Source organism: Macadamia integrifolia, chromosome 2 (assembly GCF_013358625.1).
Source record: "Macadamia integrifolia cultivar HAES 741 chromosome 2, SCU_Mint_v3, whole genome shotgun sequence".
In the NCBI taxonomy this organism is placed as follows: Eukaryota; Viridiplantae; Streptophyta; class Magnoliopsida; order Proteales; family Proteaceae; genus Macadamia; species Macadamia integrifolia.
The window spans coordinates 27,382,839-27,408,183 of NC_056558.1; the positions used below are offsets into that span (position 1 = coordinate 27,382,839).

Here is a 25,345-nt window from a genome sequence, read left to right on the forward strand (position 1 = left end):
CTACAAACCTACAGGTCTGAAATCTTCCAAAATCCCATCTTCAAGCATGGATATCAAAACCTAGACGTTCAACAAATGCAGGTTTCGAGAAAACCATCAATGGCCAAATCCCAATTCATGGAAATATTACTTGTTTTGCCTCTTCTTGTTTGAATATCCATAACATGAGTTTTTTGACTAGTGGTAAACAAGTCTTACAAGAAGCCCTAGAAGCGTTCAACAACTGCTTGGAGTGTTTCATTTTATGATGCTAAGATTGCTTTAAACTCCATGGAAGACCATCCTATTTCACATTGCACTCTCTAGATCACAAATTTGCTAAAGAGGGTCCCTTCGTAAACAGTTTTTTCTTTTTTGGTAACCCAATAGGATTCATAGAAATTGATCTAAGTTGTGTTATTTCTTTGAGGAATTGAATACTCCAACCCTACGTTCAGACACAGGACAGCTAAATGCTACCCCCACCCATGTGAAACCAAAAAACCCATCCCATGTTGATGCCCATGTGTGCCCCCGAATTGGCCCCGCACAACTGGGGAATGTTCTGCACATACCTGCTAGAACTCCTAGGGGACAATTTTTTTTTAAGAGACATTCATCCTGTGGGTAATCAGATGGCACCAAAAAGCTGATATAGAAATCTGCACTTGCTTTGATTGTCTTCCAACAAGAAATCACCTATCTCAGGCCACACACCAAAATTTCTATTGCTCCACTTAAAACTAAAAATTATGAGAAAAAAAAAAACCAATATTATGCATCAATGTTTTCTTCTCCACCTAACAAAAATTGTTCCCAACAGTTGCCTCCCTTCCCACATGAAGTTTTGCTATGACGTGACCTCGCTTGCTTGGGTTCTCTTTGCTCTCTTTTTCTGCTGATCTTTGAACTGCCTGTCACTTGAACTCAGATGGGCGATGGTGGGACATCAAGGGTCGATCCAGCTTGAATTTGGCCCCAACCAATCAGGCGCCAATGTTTCTCGACACGCCGACTCAGTGCAACTTTCTCACCTCTGCTAGTACATACTGGAGAGGTTAGTTGTAGCTTAGCAAGATCGTTCTTCACAGCAATGACACGAGCCCCCGTCGACATGGAACCTATGTTCAACATAAGAATCTCTCCCTTGGTTAGTTTTGAAACCTTCCCCTGCTTCTCTGTACCCTTTGTCCTGACTCCAAGAAGCCGCCGGAGAAGGAAGAAATTGACCTGAAATTGAAGAAATACATAATCGTTTCATGCAGTGGTGCAGCAAAATATTGCGTCACCAGGAAAATAAGCCACAGGATCGTTAAGAGAAGGTAAAGGTTTTTTTGTGGCTGGCAACTCACGGACAACATTGGTGGGTGAGAACAACTGTTTTGACACACGGAAGAGTGAAGTGGAAATTCGGACTGTTGGATATCTAGGGAATGGCCTGAATAGGCCATTTGTCAAATTTTAGCCTCAAATTCAATCATTTACCCTTCCATCTACTCCCATGTATGCCTACTACATTATGCACCCCTCGTAGTCCTGTTCAACATCTTGTACCATGCTTTGTTTTGAAACATGGCCAGCTCTGATTGGGCTAAAATTTGGCATACAAGCATGAGACTGGGGGTCTACCCATCCATAAAAAATTTCAGCCCTGCATGATACAGGGATCTAACCTAACGTTAGCCCCTGGTTTACCATCTACCAAAAGCGCTCACTTAATGGTATGAGAAGAAATTCAATCTTTTCACTTTCCCAGTCATTCAGCTCTGTATCTGAAATTTAACCCAGTTACATCAAAAATGAAACCGGGGGTATGGAACCTACAAACTAGTAGGCCAACCCTGATGCACACCATGTCTATACTATATATAAATTTAGAAATTCAGCTCTTCCCACTAACACATAAATCTATATCCGGTTCTCATAGATCCAATTAACAAAAGACATTCAACAGGTTCGGATGCCTACCTCAAGTTCAACAAAAACTTCAGGGAGTGACCCAACCTCACCAAGAACCTGACCCACCAGCCGATCAGCACGTGTCAGAGTAGGATCCATTGTGGTGCCAACCCCAATGAGGCCTCCCGGTACTGCAAACTGCAGCTCATTTTGCTCAGCGTACAGTGAAACAATTCTTGAGTATATTGGAGTGCACCGAATGTTACCATTCTCATCTTTCACAACAATCCCAGGCCGGACCTCGATGAACTGATTAACTTTCAGGACACCCTGCATGACATTTGTTTAAGTTCATAACCGAGTGATCTGAGTACTAAAGCTATTTATCATAGAAAAAAGGCAGACTCCACTGTAATTCTACATGCATCAAATACATAGATGAAAACACACACAAGTAGGTAAGTCCCAAAAGAGAAGCTCATAACTTCATAGACAAAGATCCAACCAACAGAGAGTGCAACCTGATCTATGCTACCCTATTCTGGAAGGTCCTGAATATCCATAGTGAAGAAAATGGTCAAGGCACTAGTATAACCAACAGCAAAAGTGCAACCATCAATATACTGCCCTACTTCAAAATGTCTGAAATATGAATATACTGAAGAAAATGGTCAAGGCATTGCACAGAAAATCTCCATGGTAGAACAATATCATGCAGCAACGGCCTGCATGCATGTGTGCATCAGAAATGACATATATGAGATACATCATGCAGCAACTACCGTGTAAGAGTTATACACTCCCCAATGTCTATTAAAAAAAAAAAATACCCTGAGGATGCTTCCGCCAGCAACACCACCCTTTATCTCATCAACCTCAAATCCAGGCTTATTCACATCAAATGATCGAATCACGATCATATTTGGTGGTGAGACAAAGTTCCTCTCTGGTATAGGTATCTTTTTCACGATGTATTCACACACTACATCGATATTATATTTTAACTGAGCAGAGATTGGTACCACCGGAGCACCATCAGCAACAGTTTTCTGCACAAATCCAACCAAGAAATACACAACACAAACACACAATGCAAGTTAGCCTAAAAGGGAAGAGTTATGTCAGCAAACCAGGACATAAATTTGCTTCAGACAATGGCCTCACGACTGACCTGTATGAACTTCTGAATTGCTTCATGCTGATTGATGGCTACATTTTCTTGAATCAGATCAACTTTGTTTTGAAGAATGATTATATGTTGGAGGCGCATAATCTCAACAGCAGCCAAATGCTCAGAAGTTTGAGGCTGCGGGCAGCTCTCATTGGCAGCTATCAGAAGTAATGCTCCATCCATGATAGCCGCTCCATTGAGCATGGTAGCCATGAGAATGTCATGACCCTATTACAAAATAAGGTAAGGAAAATGTAGCAAGACATAAAGGGATAGATGCAGAACAACTTGACAAGCTTGTACAGACACAAATTTTCCATAATATCAATAGAAGTAATTTCAAGGAAATAAATACTGAAAAGATTCCATTTTTCACTCTAATTATTTCCCCATTTACACTTTTCACATCTCACTGATAATTCCCTCTAATTAATTTAAGCCCCTCCTAGACTTCAATACGCTCATGTAAGCAACCCATGATAAAAAAAGGATCATCTTTTTATGTTGGGCCTCTCATGGACATGGATAGGGTACGTACTGACAGCTCATAGATCTTATGACAAATCTTGTGATATATGTCCTCCATCCACCATCGTAATCTATTGAGTTACACATACTTAGAATTACACCAGACATGGTTCTGGATTAATAGTCGATTCATGATTTCTATTCTACTCGATATAGGACTCAAATAACCTTTCAAAATGGAAAGATATGTGAAATATTTGAAAATATTTAGAAATCAAGCCTGCAATAATGCTTAAAAAAACACAAAAACTTGTGTCTTGAAACTTCCTCAGAAAAGAATGCCCATTAGTTAAGCATTAGCACATTTTCTTCAGAAAAGATTTATGAGGCGTTCAATAGTGTGGAACACAATAGATAATTGAAGTCATCTCTACTTCATCCAGCAATTAGGTCACATTTGTATGTGGTTCTGGGGTTCTAAGATCCTAGATATGGGATTTAGAAGCAAGAATGCTTGCTGGAACCACACTTAAGATAACCAGCTTCAACAATAGCAAGAAAACTGAGAAAGAATATATTAAATCAAATCTGAAACTTTGAGCATTAAAAGAGAGTAACTTAATTATGATGAACAATGGTGGAATTAAGGGAAAACGATGAACAGATTATAAACTAAAGGAGAGTAGAACCGAAACAACCAATAAAGAAATTCAATAATAAATCACAAACAAGAATCTGATTCAACTAAATGCCAGGGCAAGTACCCCTCCTGGATTGGTCTATTAGCTGCTGTAAGAATCATGAAAAATATCCAACAGAAAATACATAAATCTGAGTCTTCTATTCCACAGTCAGATTAGTCCTTGTTTGAATGTATCTACTGCTGTTGTATTGGATAAAGGCTTTGGCTTGCTCTCTTCTCATTCCGAGGAGATCATGTATTGGTTCTGTTTTTGGATAGTGGATAATGGAATGTCATTAATACTTTTGAAATCGATCTCATCTACAACCACCATTGCGCTAATGCCCCGTCATATAGGGTGGTCGTAGATCAGCTTTCTTGCTGGGGCGGAAGTAATGAAATTCCAATTTTCAATTTCCAATTCCATTATCCATATATATATATATATATATATTTACACTCTTGATCCTTCAAACAAAATAAGACACTAACAAGGCCTCCCTGCTAGACTCTCAAACTGAGCAAAACAGCTCCTTCCATCAGCTCCAACAATAACCCAAGTGACTAAACACCGACACCTCCCAAGTCCTAACCAGTGTTGCTGCCAAAGTTAAGCCCCAAACTCAGCTATGATTAATTGCCTCCTTTGTGTTGCCTCAAAGGTATTGTGGACCTTTTCTTCTTGGCCTGGGCCTCCTGATAGGATAACATCAGTCCACCCACTTGAGACCCAGCTACTTCACCACATATGCCTCCTCGAATTTCACAAATTTTGTTTGGATAAAGTAACCAAAATATAAAATTGATATATATATATATATATGTATGTATGTACATATATTTTCAACAGAAAATGCAGTTCAAGTGATACATTTTTCCTCATTTTTTCCAAACCATCTTTTCATGTTCGCAACGTTTACATTTGTTCTAATTTTTGCTACTATTACATTTGAGAATTACATCTCCAAGCCAAACCCACATTTCAGAGAAAAAACCATCCATCTTACCCTAAAATCTACTATTTAGGTCCTTGGAACTTATTCACAAATCCGAGTTCTGTTGATATACTTCATAATGCAAGCTCAGAAATAGACATCATCTAATTATTGACAAAGACACTAAGGTAATTTTGTATTCCCATGGTATCCCAAACTTTAAACTCTACTTAGCAGTTAGCACAATGAAATTTTTCTTAACGCATATCAGTAATTGTCTATCAAGCCTGACATTGAAAACATGTCCACAAGAATTCATATTGAAGTAATAGGAGACTGTTCTAAAAAAGTAACAGGAAAATGTCTTCCGAAAGAAATTTAAGATTATGTGTACTACACAAAACTACTCCCATATACAATATATGATGGAGATTTCTAATGCCACTTGTCTTACCGGGCAGTCTACAAACGAAACATGCCGCAATAGCTTCATCCGTGCATTTTCAAAGCCAGGTACATCACACAGAGGACTATCCTCTTTTCCACTTCCATAGGCCCTACAAAAACATTTTAAACATAAACCATGAAAATCCAAGACAAAATGAAAATACGTTAACTACTTCTATCAGAGAACATACTTGTAGCACATGGGTCTGGGGCATCTTTCATCTTCACACTTGTATATCTTTGCATTGGCATATCCAAGCTTGATCGTAATGTTACGCTCCAACTCATTTTTAAAGCGAACTGTCTGGAGATAAGAGTAACAAAATATTTGCAACTTAAACATAACATATGCACCTATTTCGCACAGAAATGATGGGAAGTTCAGCTATATTCAAAAAAACTGAGATATAACATAGAAGAAGCATGTCAGATCTAAGACTCAGATCAGGAAATACTCTAATAGATCACAGAACCTTCGATTTTCAAGAGAATTAATTTCAACAGGTACATAAGAAATCAATATTTGAAGACTGAAGAGAACTAGAAGAAAGTAGAGGAGGTAAAAGAAAATATCATAGTTAGAATAATAGAAAAGAAGAGGGAGGAAAGATCACACCTGATCTCAGAGAAGAAAAGAACTAGAAGCGAAAGAAAGAATAAATCAATGTAAACTTGTGAAGTATCAAAAACAGAAGACAATAAGCATAAATCAATGTAAACTTGTTAAGTGTCAAAAAAGTGAAAAATTGATATAATATAAGGCATGCTGTCACAAGGCCACAAGGCAACACTTAGGCATCCAAGGTAGTTGCCTTACATCAAAAAGTGTTGTCAGCTTGGACCCAAGAAGGTGCCTGTACAGCAGGCGACTCCTTGACAACTATGCACCTAATCACTCTCACACAATGAGTAAATAGACTCAAAATAAAATGTATCTTACTAAAGTATCCTAATCTATCTCAAACACAACTCTAATCTCGTATACCGATTTCACCTCCACTTTATAGGGCTATGAATTAGGTCTATTACAATAAACTCAAGGAAACAAAAGCCTCAACCTATAATACTACTGCCGAAAGCTTGTTTTCAGCCCATTGAAATACCACTTGCACCTTGTGAACCTTTTAGACTCGCATCTAGGCCCCCATACTGGATCAACATCTAATGCAATTGCATAAATTCCTTCGGTGTTGGAAAAAAAATATCCTTGAGTTTTGAAATGTTGAAGTATGATAATGACATAATCAACACCAATCTTCTCATTTAGTCCAAAGGGAAATATATTACACATAAAACCAGCAACATGTGGTCCGAATAACATGCAGGAATCTAGAACAGAAAAATGCAAACATTCCCGGATCAAAGTTAAATTGATATAGAACCAGGTAAGAGTAATTATTAAAACTCTACTCAATAACTTGAGATATAATGTAGTAGTGGAAGGTCAGAATTAAGATTCAGATCTGGAAGTACTCTAACAGGTCATATAAACTTAGATTTGCGAAAAGAAATTTATTTTCTGCAGATAGATAACCAAAATTAGAAATCGATATATGGAGACAAAAGAGAATGAGAACGAATCAGAGAAAAAAATGTAGAAGGGCCAAGAAATATCAGAATGAGAACAAAAAAGAAGAAAGATCACAACTGATCTCAGAGATGAACAAAACTAAAAGCAAGAAAAAGCACCAGCAGCAGCAGCAGCAGCAGTAGGATAGAAGAGGAGCCTTCACCCACATTGGCAGAATTCAACAGCTCAAAAACTCTTGAAATAAACTCAATTCTACTATTCAAATCATCTATAAATGGAAGGGTATACATGTGTATATATATATAACCATTTTAAATTCAAGACTCGTAATCAATCTCACACCGAATAAAGTAAACTCAAAACAAAACTATATGTAGCTAATAAATATCCCAATCTAAATCGAACACCAAACTTACAAACAAATCCCGTATCCCGATTCCCGACTTCACCCCCACTTGGGCTTATAAATTAGGACCATTACAATGAAACCCAATAAAACACAAGGCTCAACCTATAATATACAACTATCAACGCTTGTTCCAATCCCTTGGACAACCACCTACCCATATAGACTTGATGTCTAAGCCTCCATAAGGGATCAATGTGGAAAGCATCTGCACCAATAAGACTGAGGAAAGTGACTCACTACCTACGTACGTTTCATTAATTAAAACTCAAGTAGCTTAGTTAATATCACAGATGCATTAACCTATTCTAAAAGAGAGAACTTCCCTCTACGTTGTAATATGATAAGAGATTAGTTACATATAATTGCTTCTCCACAACACCTAACGACAACTGTGTTTCACTTAAACACAGAAACCAATTTCTCGAAACATATCATCTTTGTCCTTTCCAAAATAATAGAATTTAGAAGAAAGGTTCACATATATTAGCTGAATCCTGGTTGACCAGCCTTCTCTTCCACATGCATTAAGAACCCATTGTCAATACTCATACCCCAGCATTCCAACACTGCACCAATAATTCTGAATTTCTTCAATTTGCTTCATTCCTAGTTGGCAACATCAGTTAATTATTTCATAGATTATCAGAAGCCTTCAAATTGAAGCATAGCCAAACCCATGAAATTGGGATAACACTTAGCTAGTATTAGTTGTGTTGCCTCGAACCCCATATGGAGTCAGGTTCTAACTATGTACCTACCAAAGTGTGTTATTGTCATATGACTCATATCAACGCTAATTTATAAGACTCCAAGACTGTCTCAATATCAACAAATTCTCAAGATATGAACCAGACCCGGTTTGAAATTTCATATTACATCAATAAGATGAATAACCGAGACTATAAAAGCCAAATGACTTTCTTTTGGGAGGGTGTGGAGGGAGGAATCACCTGGACACCAGATATCGCTTTTACAACAGTTGACTTTCCATGTGCCACATGGCCAATAGTGCCTAACAAAGACCAAGAAAAATGTACACATTTCAGTCTTAAAAATAGGAATTGAACACTCAGCTAACTTATGCTTCCAGCTCAACAGCTAACTTTAAGAACTATGGATATTACCTATGTTTATCGTTGCCTGACGAGAAATGACCTCAGGAGAGAGTGGATGTAGTTTTGTCGCATCCAGCTTGCTTAGATCCTGTTCCATCAACCCTTTTCGAGACATTTTGACTGGTGTATACAAAACCTCAGAGTGCTGGAGAAGGGGAGATTGTAATTAAAGTAAATACGCAAAAGCAAAATCTTTTCACATTAACTGTTACACTGCAAATTTTATAAAAAAATCATATCCAGCTATCTCCAAAAGAAATTTATCACTAGAAAAACATTTAAGACTGTTCTATCATCTATGACTGAAGAATCATCATATGATTCCACCTGTTTTTTCATGTAGAAAATAATTCAGAAGTTCATGATCCCGTGTCTACTGATAAATACGTGGAAGCATACGGAGATACAAATAATAGACAGTAATAATAACAAAAGAAAAATATTCTTCAAGATCGAACATATATAAGTACAGAGAATTTAGCAAGAAATCACTACGTCTACAGACCCCAACAGTATAACCAATACTTGCAACAAGACCAAAACCCTTAAGGGAACTAACCAAACAGTCTATTAGTAAAATCATTCACAAACCGATAAAATAGAAAACCAACATAATAGCAACAAGGTCAAAATCTGATCATAGAAGATGAGGAGGAAGAAGAAGCACTCCAAACAATAATAAATATGAGCTAAACGGGGGGTGAAAATCCAAACTACATAAGCACAAGGTATTTTTGAAGAGACCGTAAACTAAGAAATCCCTGTAGCCTAACCGAGAAGCCCTAACTTGCAAGTTACGCAGAAATCTGAAGTGGCTAACTAAAAGGTCTGTTAATGGAACCAAACACAGATCAAAGAAGGCAAAAGAGGACCGAACTAATGAAACAAGGAGGGAAAAAAACAGTGCATTTTTGCAGGATTAAACCCTAAGTTAGATGAAACAGATCTCATAAACATTAAAAAAAAAAAAAAAAAAAAAAAAAAAAAAAACACCTCTCGAAATGAACAGAGCGTGAAAACAAATAACCGGAAACAAGCGCCAAAAATTAAAAAACCCTAATCAAACCGAATCGAGAAGGAACACCGTAACAGATCAGAAGAGGAGAGGATCCCACCTGAACCAAGACTGATATGAGCCAAATGACTCTCTCTCCCCCCTTTTCAATGGTAACAAACGTGAGAAGATGGGGTTCCACCTTCCCTGTTGCAGAAAATTCCACACAACCATAGAAAAACTTCTTATCACTGCTAGTAAATGTATAGAACCCTCGAAATGAAAAAATAGCAGCAGGAGAAGAGAAGTGCTATTTTCTTCTTTTTTTTATTTTTATTTTCGGGCTTATTAAAAATTATTTTTGCATAAACAACCATCTGACACAAAGTTTTATGCTTTCAACAATCTATGAAGCAATTTTAGCTACGGGTTGGTTTTGATTTTTAGAAACCTTTATAAGAATGATTGAAACCAAACAAATGGGCTCTCTTTGATATAATTTCATGGGGTCATAAATTGAAATTAGGGTCTTTGGTATGACTTTTCACCTTATTTTATGAGAAATTGAAATCAATTTCATCTGTAAAAGAGAAATAGTTGGTATTTCACTGAAATCACTTCAAATATATTTTACTTTTTACTGTTTACTGAGCACATATTCGCAATAGGGGCAAACATGTCATTTAACTCCAAACTTATAACTACCTCTATGTATCTTGATTTTCTACCAAAGAAGAAAGAAGAAGAAGCAAGTAATCCTCACCCTCTCCCTATTCTCCTGCCCATCCCCTCCCTCCCTCCCTGTTTATTCCCCTTTGAGACTTTTGAGGATGTTGATGATGGAATTCTGATCCATTTGCAATTTTTTTTTTTTTTTTTGGGGGGGGGTGGGGGGGGGGGGAGGACCTCAGAAATCCATTCTTATCTAAATCTTGGCAATGCTTTTCTCACATTTGAATCAGATGGAAAAAAAGAATCTAAATCCAGTCCCAGATCGTGTTATTGGCCTTCCTTCATAGTTCACAGATTTGCCAAGACATGGGTATTTGAATGCAGCAGCAATACAACAACTCAACCTTATCCCAACTAAATGGGGTCACCTAAAGATTTGCAAAGGCATAGGTATTCAATGCAGCAGTAATACCAACAACAAGAACAATAACTCAGCCTTATCTCAATTAAATGGGGTCAGCTACATGGATCCTTACCCTCATATCAGCTCTACCTTATCCCAATTAAATGGGTTTAGTTAGATGGATCATTGCCCTCAAATCAGCTCTATTCAAGGTCATACTTGATACAAGGCCTAAGATATGCATGTCCTCACCACTTCCCCTAGGGCCATTTTAGGTCTGCCTAGATCTTTTAGTTTCCCTTAATCTAATCAAATCACTCCTCCGTACTGAAACATCCAAAGGCCCCCGTTGACCATGGTTATGCCAACTCAAACAACTTTCTCATAGCTTATCATGTATCGGAGTTACTACCAAATCAACTCTAATATGATCATTCCTTACTTTATCCTTCCTATTTTTTCCACCCATCCACCCTATTTGAATGCAACAGCAATAGCTAGGTTAAAACATAAAGATTGATGCATGATTGTACTGCCATTGCACTTGGTAATGGGATATACAAAACGGATTTCTCCAGTACAGGTCCTACTTATGTTTTGTTTGTGGAAATTGGTCATTGTGACATGCAGGTTTTCTATTATAGCATTTGAAACTGGCCATATGAAGTTTATAATTTTTTACATGGGTAGATAGTGGAAGGGGATGGAAAGTAACAGCCAAGAGACTCGAACTCGAAACCACCTGGTGACTATGGACTTCGCACACCACAATCTCACCAACTGCAATAGGCAATTGTTGTTAACTATATAAAGATTATTTCTCATGCTTTCGGTAGAAACTTGGTTGGGAGGGACCACAATGATGTTTCATTTAGTCATTTTCCATCACAGCTCAAAGAGAAGTATTATATTGATGTCCATTTAAATGTCAAGGCATCGATAAGGTTGAGAGCAACATGTGATAAAGTGAAGAAATGATGAAATTAGGAGAGTTGGATGCTTGTTCGGTAGAGGAGGAAGAAGAGACAATTTTTCTTTTTTCAAAAACTAAAGTGACAAAATTAATTTCTTGTTCGTGAATATTTTTCAATTTTTGCAACCAAAAAACTATTTGTTGACTTATTTCAAGAAATTTCTAATTAAAAAAAAAATTCATCTAATCGATGATATTTGAATTGAAATAATACCAAAGAAAGAATCATAACGGAATTTAAAATAAATTAAATATTTATTTAAGCTTTTATATTTTTTATACATGAGAAACTGAGATTGGACCGATAATGGATTGATAAGGGAACAGTAAAAGTAAATAGATAACAAACTGATAGCTAGGGGTAACAACCAGTCAGTTTCGGTCAAGCCTGATCCAGCCTCACCAATTAAATCAATTGCACTGTGACCACCCAATTAGGTATTCAAGCCTAGATAGCTTGGGCACGGACACGATTCATTTAGTCGGTCGCTCATCGGGATATAATCGGGTTAGCATTAATCAGGCGAAACAGGTTCTAATGGTGACAGACAACTAGAGAATGAAAGCACTTTAAAAATTTAGACCATCCACCTTGTCACTGATTTAAACCAAAAGGACTTCAACTTAGAACTCATTAAAATCCAAGTCCAAATCACAGCAAAACAAAACAAACAGAAAAAAAAAAAAAAGGCCGCTGCAAAATAAACATCAATACTGAAAGGCTTCAGATTTACCAAAAAATACAAGGCCAAGAAAGCCCATGAACCCAATGAATCTAATTTCTAGAATCCATGAAAATCTCAATAAAACCTAACCGGTTATCCCTATAAGTAAAAGCAGAATCTTAAGAAATCGAAATGTACAGATAAAGATGATAGAGAAGTTGCCTGAATTGGATTTTTTGACTTAAAAGCAATCACGGTACTGTAAAACCGTGGAATTCAGAGATGACCCATGTGAGAGAATCATGAGTAAGTGTGGAAAGAGTAAAAATTACAGAATTGTGTTCAATGTTCAGACTTCAACTTAGAACCCATTGAAATCCAAGTCCAAATCTCAGCAAAAAAAAAAAAAAAAGGACTGCAATATAAACATCAACACTGAAAGATTCAGATTCACCAAAAAATACAGGACCCAGAAAGCCCATCAACGGAATGAATCTATATTCTAAAATCCATGAAAATCTCAATAAACTCCAACAGGTTATCCCCATAAGTAAAAGGTAGAGTTTTCAAGAAACGAAAAGGGCTGAAAACACCAGATGAGAGAATCAATCATAAGTTTTGAAAGAGTACAAATTAGAGAGTTGTGTTCAATGTTCAGAGACAGATCTTCTCTCCCTTGCTGATGCAAAGCGAAAAAGATCTAACAAATAAATGAGGGGGGAACTCTCTAGGATGGAGGTTTCTTAGATATAGGGTTAAAAGATTAGCCGATTGGGTTCGGAATTTGGAATATATTAGCTACCAAGCAGAAACTACCTTGAGAGAGAAAAGAATAGGGAAAGGGAGAGCAAGAGATAAAATTACCTGCTAAATTGGAAGGGTCTAGAGGTCTTCAGGCAGAGCCGCAGAGATTCACTTTGAGTCTTCGCCTGAGAAATAACCCAACACAGAAGGAAGTGTTGGGAAGCAGAGATTGCAGTAGCAGTAGCAGTGGGTAACGCTCCGTCTAGGTTTCGACCCAGAAGCCCTTAAGGGAGTGGAGCTATGGACGTGTAGATGCTTGGAGCACCAGGGAAATGAAGAGGCGAATACTGATTAGGGGTTAGCGTATATTGCAGGGGTTCTAACATGTCGGTTGTCAGAGGATCGGTTTCGGTCGGGAGACTGTCACCATTGCTTATCGGTTCAGTTTCGGTCTGACCCAGTATATAAAATAAACAACTCAAACTGGGTCGAACCAACCGATTAACGTATGAAAATCGTCTGTATTCACTATACCGGTGCAGTGAGCATCAGGTGGTTGTGAGTCCCTTGGGCCTGTGCCCTGATGGATTCAATCACGGGATGTTCATTACACCTCACTACTCACGGCAAACAATTTGAATCGACTCCTAAATTTAGCCACTATAGAATGCCTACTTTACCCTTAAACCCAAAACTGCTAAAGGCAAAGATATTTTTTTTTTATTAAAAATAAAGATAGTTGATCAACTCGCTCACTACCTTGAGTGATAGAATCTCTCATTCCAAGCCAATGGGAGCATAGGTTTGGGTGCGGAGGTATAAATGGTTTTCTCCATGTCCATTTCTCTTAGTTGAACATTCGACTAGATCATATTCTAAGTCGGGGTTTATCGAGAACTTGTCGACATACTTTACACTTAGTATAATATTGAATAAGGTTTTAACAAAATTGGCTGACAGTCAGCTCCGATTGAGATGTATAGATCCATGGATTTATGTGTCTATATGGATCTTGTTCATGGATTAACAAAAATGTGCAAAAGCTGTAATTGGCTCTACCATTTTATGAGTCTCTTCCTTTTTGGGTATGGCATCTCCACTCCCTCTGGCAGCATCCACTAATTCAAAACTTCAACAATCTTGCGTTGTATATATAACATGGGCAATGGCTAGTTTTTTGTGTCTTTCTCTCTTCGAGACACATAGACACATCTTTTGGACCCTTTTAGGCAGGTGTTTTGTGTCAATGGCGCTTTAGATATGATAATCCAAGTGTCATACACTCACTCTCTGGTTTTGCTTCTTGCTATTGCTGTTTCATCTTGAAGGCAAATCCGCATCATCCGGAGAGCTTAAGTGTTTGGCCGCCTCTCTTACAACAACTGCCTCTTCAACAATGGCAAACCCCTCGCCCACAATCAAAGCCTATCCTTCCTCTATACCAATACCTTCTGTTACCCTCTTGTCATCTCCTCCCTCACATGTCCTAACCCAATGATATCCACCTCAAGTTCAACCCAGAGACAAAGATAAAGCACTTATCTCAGCCTAACAACAACCTTCTGCCCAATAAGAAGAGAAAGCAGTTTTGGGCCTGTGGCTGTGGAGAAAGTAATCAATTATTTGGGGTTTCTTTCCAGTTTATTATAAAAAATGGGTAAATAAAGAGTTATAAAGGGAACAAGGTGTTCAAATAAATGCATCTATAAGCAAAATGAAATGAACAAAATTCAAAGAGAAACGAGCAAAAACAGTGCTGATTCTGAGTATGTGCCTCCTGTTTTTATCTTGGACATGTTGGCAAAACTTTGACGAATTTTTGAACTATGGGTCCCACCACTAAAGCAAGGTCTCTTATCATGTTGTTTATGTTTGAATACAACATAAACAAAAGAGGATGCTAGGCATTTAGTACTGCTTAAGGTTGTCCCTCACATTAACCTTAATTTATTGTACAAGGATGCATGTAAAATAAAAAATTGCAGTACTTTTTTAATCTTTTAACAAGTTTGAGATCTGCCATGGTAGGGGAATGCATACAAGTTATTCAAGGCAACAAAAGATGAGTCCTGATCCTCTGTGGTGAGCGGTAAGCAACAGTGAGCATCCTACGACTGGTAGGGCCCCGGCATGCACCCCAGCCATTGGATGCTCACTACCAGCTCACCAAAGAGGATTTTTCACACAAGGATTGTTGGTTTACAATGACATGAAACAGTGATGATTTTCCTAGTAGAGATTACCAGCTCTGAGTCCCATTCAGAGATCATAACACAATTTCTCATTGAGATGCTTCCATTGTAAAGTCTTCTCTCTCTCTCTCTCTCTCTCTCTCTCTCTCTCTCTCTCTCTCTCCCCCCCCCCACCCACCCACCCACCCAAAATTCTTTTCCAGTTAATGGATTGCTGAAGTAATTCAAACTCAAAACTTTATAAAAAAATTTCCCCGGAAGATAAGCTTAGAAGCATCTATTAACAAATAGAGACCAAAAAAGGAACATCACCTCCAATGTAGACTCGTTCTTGTTCTCTTAATTTAATTTAATTTTCCTTTTTCTCATCCGAGAAAAAAGGAACCAGAGTTAATATATGGAATAATTAGTTTTAAAAAAAAAAAAAAAGACTAACAAAATGCAACGCAGAACATTTAATACATCATTCTGTACTGCCAGAAAGCTCTCCTGAAAATGCACTGCCATAGGATGCTGACCCAGTTTGTGAAGTGGTAGCCCCTCGAGCTTTCTGCATCTGTCGGATTCTAAAAGCATCTCTCGGAAGTGGTCTGCTTTGTACTGTAGCAGTTTCATCATCTTCTTGCCCTGCATTTGATGTGGAAACCTATTAATCATCGGAATAATTCAGAGCAAATAAGGCTAGTAATATAGAATAAGCTTCGCTAGTCCTCAGTATGTCCATACTGGAGTAGCAAATAAACTGATGATGAAAGTAGTAAATGCAAGTCTCAAATCAGTTTTGAGATTTCAACAGAGGCAATGTTCTTAAGTTTTTCCAATTTACAATTCAATTCATTATTCACCCCCTGAATCCACAACACCTTAGGAACTCTGAATCTTCCCCTGAACCAACCTAATGGTTACTGCCTGCAGTTCACTAGGGATAATTCAATTTGAGAAAACTAGGTAAGAAAGGTTGGCTTTTAAAAGCCACATATAAGACATTACTCACTATAACAAGATAATTATTAGGGTTCTTTAACCTTATTACAAGAGATAGAAGTGATTTCTGGTTCTTTAACAATATTACAATTGAGCTTCCTATGGGATAATAATGAATAAAATGGCAAGAGGAAGCGAACTGGCCAGCACAGATACCAGAATAGTACAAGAATAGAAAAACAAGATTTACTAGAATGCTTAGAGTTCATACACTTTAAAATCTCTTCATTAATAAAGAATTTATTTGATGTATAATAAGGGAGTGATTCACAAATATCAAACTTAGACTGCTTTCAGAAAATACCCCCCCCCTTTTACATCAATGTACGAATCTAAGAACAAGTAATTGTTGTTTCCTTTGAAAGAAAGTATCATCCATTGCTTTAGAATCACTCCATCCCACAGAATGGATTCTTTTGAGCTTCACAGTGGTGTAGGGGAAAATGTTATTGTTTTCCAGTTTTCTGTGGACAGATTGAGCTTCACGCAAATAGCAGCAACTGTAGCAGATCCCTTTCCCTCCCAACATACTTCAACTTCAATATTTTTGGTATCATTTTGCTTTTCTGGTGAGAAGAGACCAGTTTTGATGGGAAGAAATTGTCTGGATAGACTTCTCAAGGAGCCATAGAACTCTCTCTTTCCTACTGTTCTTGATTGTCGGGTATTTATTTATTTCTTTTGTTATAGGACATGAAGATTCCTGTAACTAAAATTAATAAGCCATTTTTCCATAATGGACAAATATGTTCTTGGTTTTAGAGATAAATGTGTGCATTTTCAGTCTGTGATAAATATAGTTTCCAAATTTATGAAGTCATTGAGAAAAGATCAATGATGTAGATAAGTCACTTGGGCTTATTTTATTGCAAATAAGCCTTGAGTTGTGTTATGTATGTGGTGGGCCTTTAAGTCATTAGTTTAATTAGTTGCTATTTAATTCAATAAAGGCCCATTAGGCCATTAGTTTATTGTAAAGTCCTATATGAACTATTAGTTAGTTAGTCCTACTCCATGTTGGAGTCATAAAGTCAAGTCCTAATCCTATTTTGAATTCCTAGTTGTAGTAGGAGTGTCTGGTCCTCTTTGGAAACTAGCTCCTAGTCTTAGTATGATTGTAAACTTCCTCTCTATAAATAGAGAGGCATATGTACCATTATTGAACAGATTTGAATGAAATAAAGTTTGCATTTATGAAAGAAAGTTTGCAACGAAATGCTTAGAGCAGCTGAGATAGCTTTGGGTGAGAAGCTCAGGCTGAGATAGCTACTTCCTTTATTCTCCTTCACCCTTTTCAACCCCCCATCTGTTTTATTCTTCTTTTTTTATTTTATTTGTTGTAACATTCAAGAGGTATAATTCAGATTCTGATAAAAGTCTCCAGAAATCAGAACCGATCAGCAATCCTAGTGGAAATAGGAGAGATCGATCTCCTCTCTTTCTCCCTTCTGTACTCTATTCAGCCAGGTCTTCAATCAGGGTATTCCATGCCTCATAAGGGTCCCACGATCCTAACCTAGTCATTGTTGGAAGCATTCAGCTGCTGTTCTTGAAGGTTCTTCTCAGTTTTCTCTCCTAGGTCAGAAAAATCAAGAAAACTTGTAACTTCACAACCAGCCGTCAGAATCCTCTCAACTTTGGGGGTTTTTGTACCCTCCTTAGGGACTATTTACGCCCAAGAGTGTACTCAATCGGACTTCTACAACCCTGGCCGCACCTCTCTCTCTCTCTAGCTCTATAACAGGTCTTTCTCTCTCCTATCGGGTTGGGTTTTGGGCTGGTTTTGCTCCCGTATAGGTATTGTATCCTTGGGGGTTTATTTGATGGTCTTATTTCCTTATTTCCTCGTCCTATTTGTCTTGTTTGGGGTTATAAGCTGCTAGGGTAGTTTCTTGTAATCTACTCCTGCATTAATCAGTCTTTGAGGGATGGATGGAGTGCCATCGTGAATAAATATGGATAGGAAATTGGTGGAAAACGACTTTCATAAATGCAGATATCAACTAATACATTTTCCCAATATTAAAAAATTCAAAAACAAAAATAAAAATCATATGAATAATGTTATGATAAAAATTTTAATTAATTCAAATCTCTCTATACCAAACTTTGAGGTGGTAAGTCGCTGTTTCAGAGGCCATCATGGGATCTCTATCATCATTTGCCATAGCACATGGATCGAATTGCAGTCCCGTTTCAGCCCCCAAAACAAGTTCCACGCAATAGAGGACTTCAGGTGTTGCTAGAGCAAGGAATCACTAAGATCTCTGCACTATGGTTTTGGATTTTGTCTATGAATTTAAAACAAATTGTCAACCACATCTTCTCTAATCTGTTATTCATGTCTAATAAATTTCAAGTACTTTACATGGACTTTCACGATCACAAAGATTTCATCTTCATACATCTCAGAGTGGTTTCATTTTGTTTTTCAATGTTCTAGCCTATATAGCTCACTAGCATCAATTTTACAAAGTGGATGCATACATTACAGAGCCTAAATTTCACTCCCAATGTTGGTAAGGTTCTGCCCCATTAAGTTCTCGAGTGTAAAGCTTAATCTTGAAAACGATTCTAACATTTTTGACATTTAAGTTTTAAAATAAATTTTTACTCTTTGGTTCCAGCTAAAAAAACAATGCAAAAGGAAAATTTCAGGTAAAATCCATACAAATAAAAATTATTTTAGTTAGAAAATAATTCAATAATTATTTCAAGTGGATTTCACCTGGAAACAAATGAACCGCCCAAAGAACTCTACCACTATTCTATCCATCCACGTACATGTTGATATATGCAGCACATGTACAGAGGGTCAAAATGCCGTAGTGGAAGAGGAAAAATCATGAATTTTTAAGGTGAGAGAGGTGCATGCAGGAGCCAAAGCCTGTTGGAGCCTACCGTGCAATGTATAAGGTATGATGCTGACTGAAGTGCGGTTCAGTGCAGCAATATATATATATATAGGACTATAATAATGTATATCAACAGAACACACACACACGCGCACACAAAAGTTGTCACCAAAGTGGTGAACTAAGAAGTTGTAATCTTCTTTTAATTGCCACTTGTCTTATTCCCAAAACCTATTTAATGCAGTATTTAATACAGAGGTTAAAAAAATGCTTTTCAAAAAAGTTGAAAGTCATTTAATGCAGTTTTTATGTGAACTGACAGAATTTACCCTCTTCAAATACTAAAAGGGCAAAAAAGTAAGGTTACAATCTAGTTGTAACCAGGAAGATTTTCCTATAAAAGGAAAAAACTAAACAATATTGCAAATTAAATAAAAATCACAATGATTGTGTGACATGACCTATAACAATTAAAATAGTATTACAATAAGACACCATAACTATACAAAATTGCAACTAATCAGCAACAAATACATAACCAACGTAGAAGAAATAAAGCCCGAGTTCTATAGCAAATAATCAATGTGCAAAAACAAAGCTCAATACCCAATCAATGTGCACAACAAAATAGTATGTTCTATATACAGAGAAAGCTCCAAGAACAATGTATGTTCAAACGAATAGAGCTTATCCTTTCTTTTGCTTAAATAAAGCACCTTAATGCAATAATGTAAAAGCGTCAAAGATCACCAAGGCACACAAATCCACATTCGTTTGTTTAGGAATGCAAGGCAAAAGACAATAAGACACAAGAGATGCACCTTATGGTTCAAAAGCAAGGCACACACCTCGATGACAGTAACAAAAACTACGCTTTTTAACATGCATTGGGAGATAAAGTAAGTCTGCACTCTATATTCTTTCAACATGAAGATGAAGATAGGTAAGGAAGCAAAACATACTACCAAAATCTTTTCTTTTTCCCGATTGAACATCCCTGGTTGGTTTGAATGATGAACCACTTGGATTGGGACGCGACTTATTTGAGCCAGAAAGGTCACTTGTGCTAGGGACAGAAGCTGCTGGCATTTGTGCTGAAGTTGCTGATTTCCCAGTTTGTCCTGTTGGCAAGTTACTCTGCAACAAAATTGATAACACAATATCCACATCCGGGAAGGGCCCTGATGTTTTAAGAATAAGACCATCAGAGATCACCATGGGAGTAAGCTACAAATAAATAAGATATGCAGGACACAAAGCACACACTCACTCATTTGGAAAAGCAAAAGGTTCTCATTGATCTAAACAACATAAAAAGAAAGATTTAAGAAAATTGAGGAACATGCAAGGATTAAAGGCTACAACATCTTAACTTTTGAGCATTATAAATTGTAGATCATGTTTACAGTGGCCAGGAATGGCTGATTGGTTGTGCAACGGAAACACTCTAGCTTTCACTCACAAAGCACATCTAATTTGATGGAGGTAAAATTTTGTGAACAGAATCTCCTCCAAACCACGGTCAAGTTGCATCATGCTTGATTTGAACATGATGTTCAGCTAAATATGAGGTTGGGTTCATGACTTGCTCTATGCAACCCACTTCAAGCAGGGCTATTCAGAGGTCTTCGAGTTACATGTGCCAATTAAAGAAAATAAAGTCTTCTGGGTGTTTTGTCAAAACTTCTTTCTTTTAGTTCAACATTGATAAGTTTACTAAACATCATTCTGGTCAAAAGTTTTACTTTCACCTATCTTACAGAGTTCTGTTGGCTATATGAGGAATGTGAGTATGATCTTCTATGCATGTGTGATTTAATCACTCAGAAACATGGAATGTTGGGAGTAGTTCATAGTGATGTGTAATTATAATCCGTAAACTTGAGAATGAGGTACATGTTAGGAATGTTGTCTCTTTGATAAAAAGTGGTCTATCTTGTGTGGTTGACGTTGGGACCGGATGTCGAGAAATTTAGATTTGTTGGAAAGACACCAATTAAATGTCCAAGATTCCAAAGGAAAATTATAAAAAGAAGCCCATGAGAATGTCCAATACAATAAGGGCACATCTCATCTCTCTCCCTCACCTCACAAATTCACCTCTGTATGGCTGACCAGCGATTACTAGCAATTCAAGTACAGGTGAGTTGCAGCCTGCAATCCGAACTGAGGACAGATTTTTGGAGTTAGCTCACCTCGCAGGATCATGACCCTTGTACTGATATATTGCAGCACCTATGTCACCCAGGGCACTGGGGGCATGATGACTCAACGTCATCCTCACCTTCCTTTGGCTTATCACGGCAGTTTGTTCAGGGTTCCAAGCTCAATGGTGGCAACTAAACACGAGGCACCAAATGCTAGCTTACATACAAAAGCAAAAGGGAGATTTATCGACAAAGGACAAATCACCAAGATCCATTCCCTTGCGAATGGAAGAAAAGTATGGCTTCTTGGCCAACATTTTCCAAGAGCCCTATACAGATTAAAGAGGAAAAAGGACAATCAGAAAAGAGATGATCCACGTCTTCCTGAGCAATCCAACATAGGCAACAAGAAGGAGAGACTGGAATCTGATGGTGAATGAGAAAAGACTCTATTGGGAGGTAGTCTGAGATGGCCCGTGGGATATGGGTTTTGAACCACAGTAACTTGAGACAAGGAGTTAAGGATCTACAAGATCTGATGAAGTTCAAGTCGCTTGGGAGTGGAAGAGGCCCGAAGAAGATGCAAACCAAACAACAATATCTCCCCCACCATAAGGCCTTCTAGAAATGGAAGATAAGGTATTCTAGATAGCATCCAAAATGAGAGGAGAGAAAGACGAGAGGGAGTGGGACAACCAAAAACAACAAAAAACTCAGTCTTATCCCAAATTAATGAGGTCGGCTACACGGATCCATACAAAAAAAAAAAAGAAAAAAGTCCAGACAAAAGGGGGGGAGATGGAAAGATGAGAATAAGAGGAAAGAGGCACAACCCAGAAGTTAGGAAAATCTCAGCTAAATGGGGTCAGCACCCAAAGATATCTACAACAATGGACTGTTTGAAAAGTTCTGAACTGTAAATGGCATAGCACCCACTACGTGGAGGAGAACCCCCATAGGGTGCCAATGATTAAACCAAATGAAGATGGAGGCCACATCATCAATTGGGCATGAGATGGCCCCATGAGCGATGGGCCAAAGCTTCAGAATTTTGCACCAGACTGAGGAAGCATCAGAATTAGGAAGAGCCGTCCAAAGATACTTTTCTTTTTAGCCACCAACTTTCAAATCAGCTTGAGAATTCCAGCTAAATTAACCTCTTTGATTCTTCTCAATCCCAAACCACCTTCATCCTTGGGAAGACAGACAACAGCCCAATTAATAGGTTGAAGGAATCTAGAGGAATTAGAACCTACAAAGGAATGGGGACAAAGGGCCTCCAACTCCTTGATGGTGAGCTGAGGCAATCCAAAGATGCTAGAATGGTATCTGTAACGTAACTCGAAGACTAATCTGATTAACTCCAAGGGAGTTGCATAAAAGAGAAGCTTGCCTTTCTAGAGTTGGAGTTTCTTAGGTGTAAGGTTCAGCTAGGAGTCCATTGATAGGAGGCAAGCCTAAATACCTGACTAGAAGATGACTGATGGAGAACCCCATTTTCTCAATCAAATTGACCTTGTCAACATCAGAGAGCCCGGAAAAAACAAGAAAGATTTGGAAGTAGGCCAGAAAACCGTCAAAATCTTGCGAAGAAGACAATACTCTTCAGAGAAACAATGTTCGATCTGGAGAAGATCATGAGATCATCCGCGAAGGCTTGGTGAGTGAACTTAAGAGCCTTACACTTGGGGATGGGAGAGGGGGCTTCAAGTGCAAGGGTGAAGATAAGAGGAGAGAGATAGCCTTGACGGATACCCACAACGGAGGCAAAGTAACCAGCTGGATTGCCATTGGCAAGCATTGAGAAGCACGAAGAGGAGATACAATGATGAATCCAATTAACAAACTAGAGGGAAAGCCTTCAAACCCTCTAACTATTTCATTGCAAAGGATGATATTATCCAAAATGCTCCTATCGGCGATGAAAGCTAATCGGTTGTCACTAACAAGAGAGTCAACCACCAACTTATCCTGTTGGCATGGACTTTGGAAATGAACTTATATAGTAGGTTGCAAAGAATAGTGGGACTGAAGTCTGATATAACACATGCACCTTCCTTCTTGGGGATGAGGTCAAGGAAGCTTATTCCTAAATCTGACTGGGATTGAAGAAGAAACTCTTAAGGACCTTGATGAGGTCATCTTTAATAATGTCCTAGTAAGAAGAGAAGAATCTCATGCTAAAACCACCGGGCTAGGGGGCTCTAGTAGCCTTATGGGAAAGAACCACCGCTAAGATTTCTTCTTCTGAGAGGATGGCCTGAAGTGTGCTCATGAGGTGACTAGGAATGAACTTATTAAGCAGATTCTCAGGGATGGGCCCAATGAGTGCCATAGAGGATGGCTTGAAGATCTCCTTGAAGTAACCAATTGCCTTTGCTTTAATATCTTGAACGTGAAGGAGAGATGATCCATCCGCGGTCAACAACATAAGAATGGAGTTGATAGTTGATATGGCTTTAATGGACCTATGAAAGTAAGCAGTATTAGAACCACCAAGCTCCAACCATTTAATCCTCGACTTTTGCCTCAAGAAACTCTCCACTTAGGCAACCAAGGAAAGAAGTTCCAAAGATACCACTTTTTCTTCATCAACTAGAGAGTAATTATGGATGTCGGATTAGAGCCTCAACTACATATCACAAAGCTTGCTCCTACAGTCCAAAGATTCAGAGAGATACCCCCAAACTTGATGGATTCTAAATAAAGGAATATTTTAACATTAGATACCCCACAAACTTGATGGATTCTAAATAAAGGGATATTTTAACATTGCAAAGATTCTTGCTAAAGGCACTAAGGGGGCAGAAAAGGCTTGGATAGGCTGATTCCGAGCCTCTTTAACAATGGAGATAAAATCTCAGTACGATGACCATAGGTCGAAGAACTCGAAAAGCTTGGAGCTAAAGGAAATATAAGGTTGGCTAGGCAAGAGTATGTGGCTATGGTCAGAAATACCAAGGGGTCAAAGGAAGCATGGGAAGCGGGGAAGGTGGGCAGCCAAGCTTCATTGACCAGGATCCTGTCATTGGATGGCAAGGGAAGGGTACTGCACATGCTCCAAGTTGGAGGAACTAGCCAAAGAAGCACAAGAAATTGAAGGGGAACTTCCGTGATGACCATGATAGACCCGGAGAGGGGTGGGTGAAGAAATTGGAGGGGGGACGGCAGGGAGTCAATGGGGACCAGTCGAGATAGACCAGGGGAAGAAGCGGCATGCTTCAAGCCACGAGGAAGGGATAGTTGCATAGCAGTATGAAACAATGTACATGGAGGGGTCGAGTAAAGATGAAGGGTTGGATGATAGGTGGGTCAAGTGGGGCATCAGCTAGTTCGAGCCCTCATATAGTTTAGGTGGGTAGAATGGAGGAATGGAGGGCTTCGGGTTCAGCCTAACTGAAGAAGGCAGTTGAGGATTTGTGCCCTAATGCCGCCTAAGGTGGTGGGAAGGATGAGCCTCAATGCCTCGTAGTGATGGGTATGATGGGCCTTATAAGGGGGAGTGGCAGGAGAACGAAAGGCCCAGTAGAGGGGTCTGTTATTGGGAGGTTTGGGAAAATGGAATGGCCCAACATATACTTCAGACTGTTCGAATGACGAAGAGGATGTTGTGAAGGATTGAGGTCTCTAGGCCCTAGCCCAGGGGGTAAGAAGGTAAAGTGGTGGGAAGGTTGTAATGCACAGGGTAGTGTCTAGAGAAGCACTGGATTCAGGCAGTGAATCAAGGGAGCAACTGTAGGATGGTGGTAGTCGTGGAAATCGAAGACGCAGTTGAGAAATGGTGACTGGCGCAAAGGGAGGGTCGTATGGTTGCAAATGGAAGGGCGGGGCTGACTATAACAGGATCAGGAGAGCGGCAATGTTCAAGGGATGTACTGGTAGTAATTTTATAGAGACACGAGAAGGCCTGAGAAATGGCACCATTTCACTCTCAGATTAATGTACTGAGTGCACATTCCAACAGCGCACACACACGTGCGTGTGAAGAGAGAGATGGTGAGTGGCTGAGGGGCAAAGGGAGGGTAAGGGCAACTTGCACGGAGGTGCTAGGTTGCAGATGGGAGGCAGGGCAAACTACGA

The 25,345-nt window shown here is 38.6% G+C and overlaps 2 protein-coding genes across 4 annotated transcripts in view; both read right to left on the bottom strand.

Moving 5' to 3' along the window:
• Nucleotides 1–629: 629 nt before the first annotated feature.
• On the bottom strand, nucleotides 630–13,428 carry LOC122070508 (eukaryotic translation initiation factor 2 subunit gamma-like). Its single transcript, XM_042634673.1, has 9 exons — nucleotides 13,208–13,428; nucleotides 8,646–8,781; nucleotides 8,472–8,533; nucleotides 5,773–5,885; nucleotides 5,589–5,691; nucleotides 3,050–3,277; nucleotides 2,709–2,927; nucleotides 1,948–2,208; nucleotides 630–1,209 (listed from the first exon to the last, which is right to left on the bottom strand). Exons 2-9 carry the CDS (start codon nucleotides 8,749–8,751, stop codon nucleotides 907–909), a joined length of 1,395 nt encoding a protein of 464 aa, XP_042490607.1. The 5' UTR covers nucleotides 8,752–8,781; nucleotides 13,208–13,428; the 3' UTR covers nucleotides 630–906.
• A 2,107-nt stretch (nucleotides 13,429–15,535) lies between these two features.
• Nucleotides 15,536–25,345, bottom strand: part of LOC122060327 (cleavage stimulation factor subunit 77) — a 62,500-nt gene continuing 52,690 nt past the window's right edge. For 2 of the 3 annotated variants that reach the window (XM_042623466.1, XM_042623464.1), the window contains exons 22-23: nucleotides 20,081–20,299; nucleotides 15,536–15,906 (exon numbers count right to left, since the gene is read on the bottom strand). In XM_042623466.1, the coding sequence (XP_042479400.1) occupies nucleotides 15,743–15,906; nucleotides 20,081–20,299 (383 nt within the window). In that variant the 3' untranslated portion in view covers nucleotides 15,536–15,742. The remainder of the gene's footprint in view (nucleotides 15,907–20,080; nucleotides 20,300–25,345) is intronic. The other variant, XM_042623465.1, reaches the window with a different exon arrangement.

Bases quoted from the DNA above. Each gene is read 5' to 3' on its own strand.
- LOC122070508 (XM_042634673.1), bottom strand. From the start codon at position 8,751: ATGTCTCGAAAAGGGTTGATGGAACAGGATCTAAGCAAGCTGGATGCG. The intron at 5,692-5,772 runs GTATGTTCTCTG...ATGTTTTTGTAG, and splicing joins CCCAGACCCATGTGCTACAA to GGCCTATGGAAGTGGAAAAG. The intron at 1,210-1,947 runs GTAGGCATCCGA...CTTCAATTTCAG, and splicing joins AAGTTTTTGTTGAACTTGAG to GTCAATTTCTTCCTTCTCCG.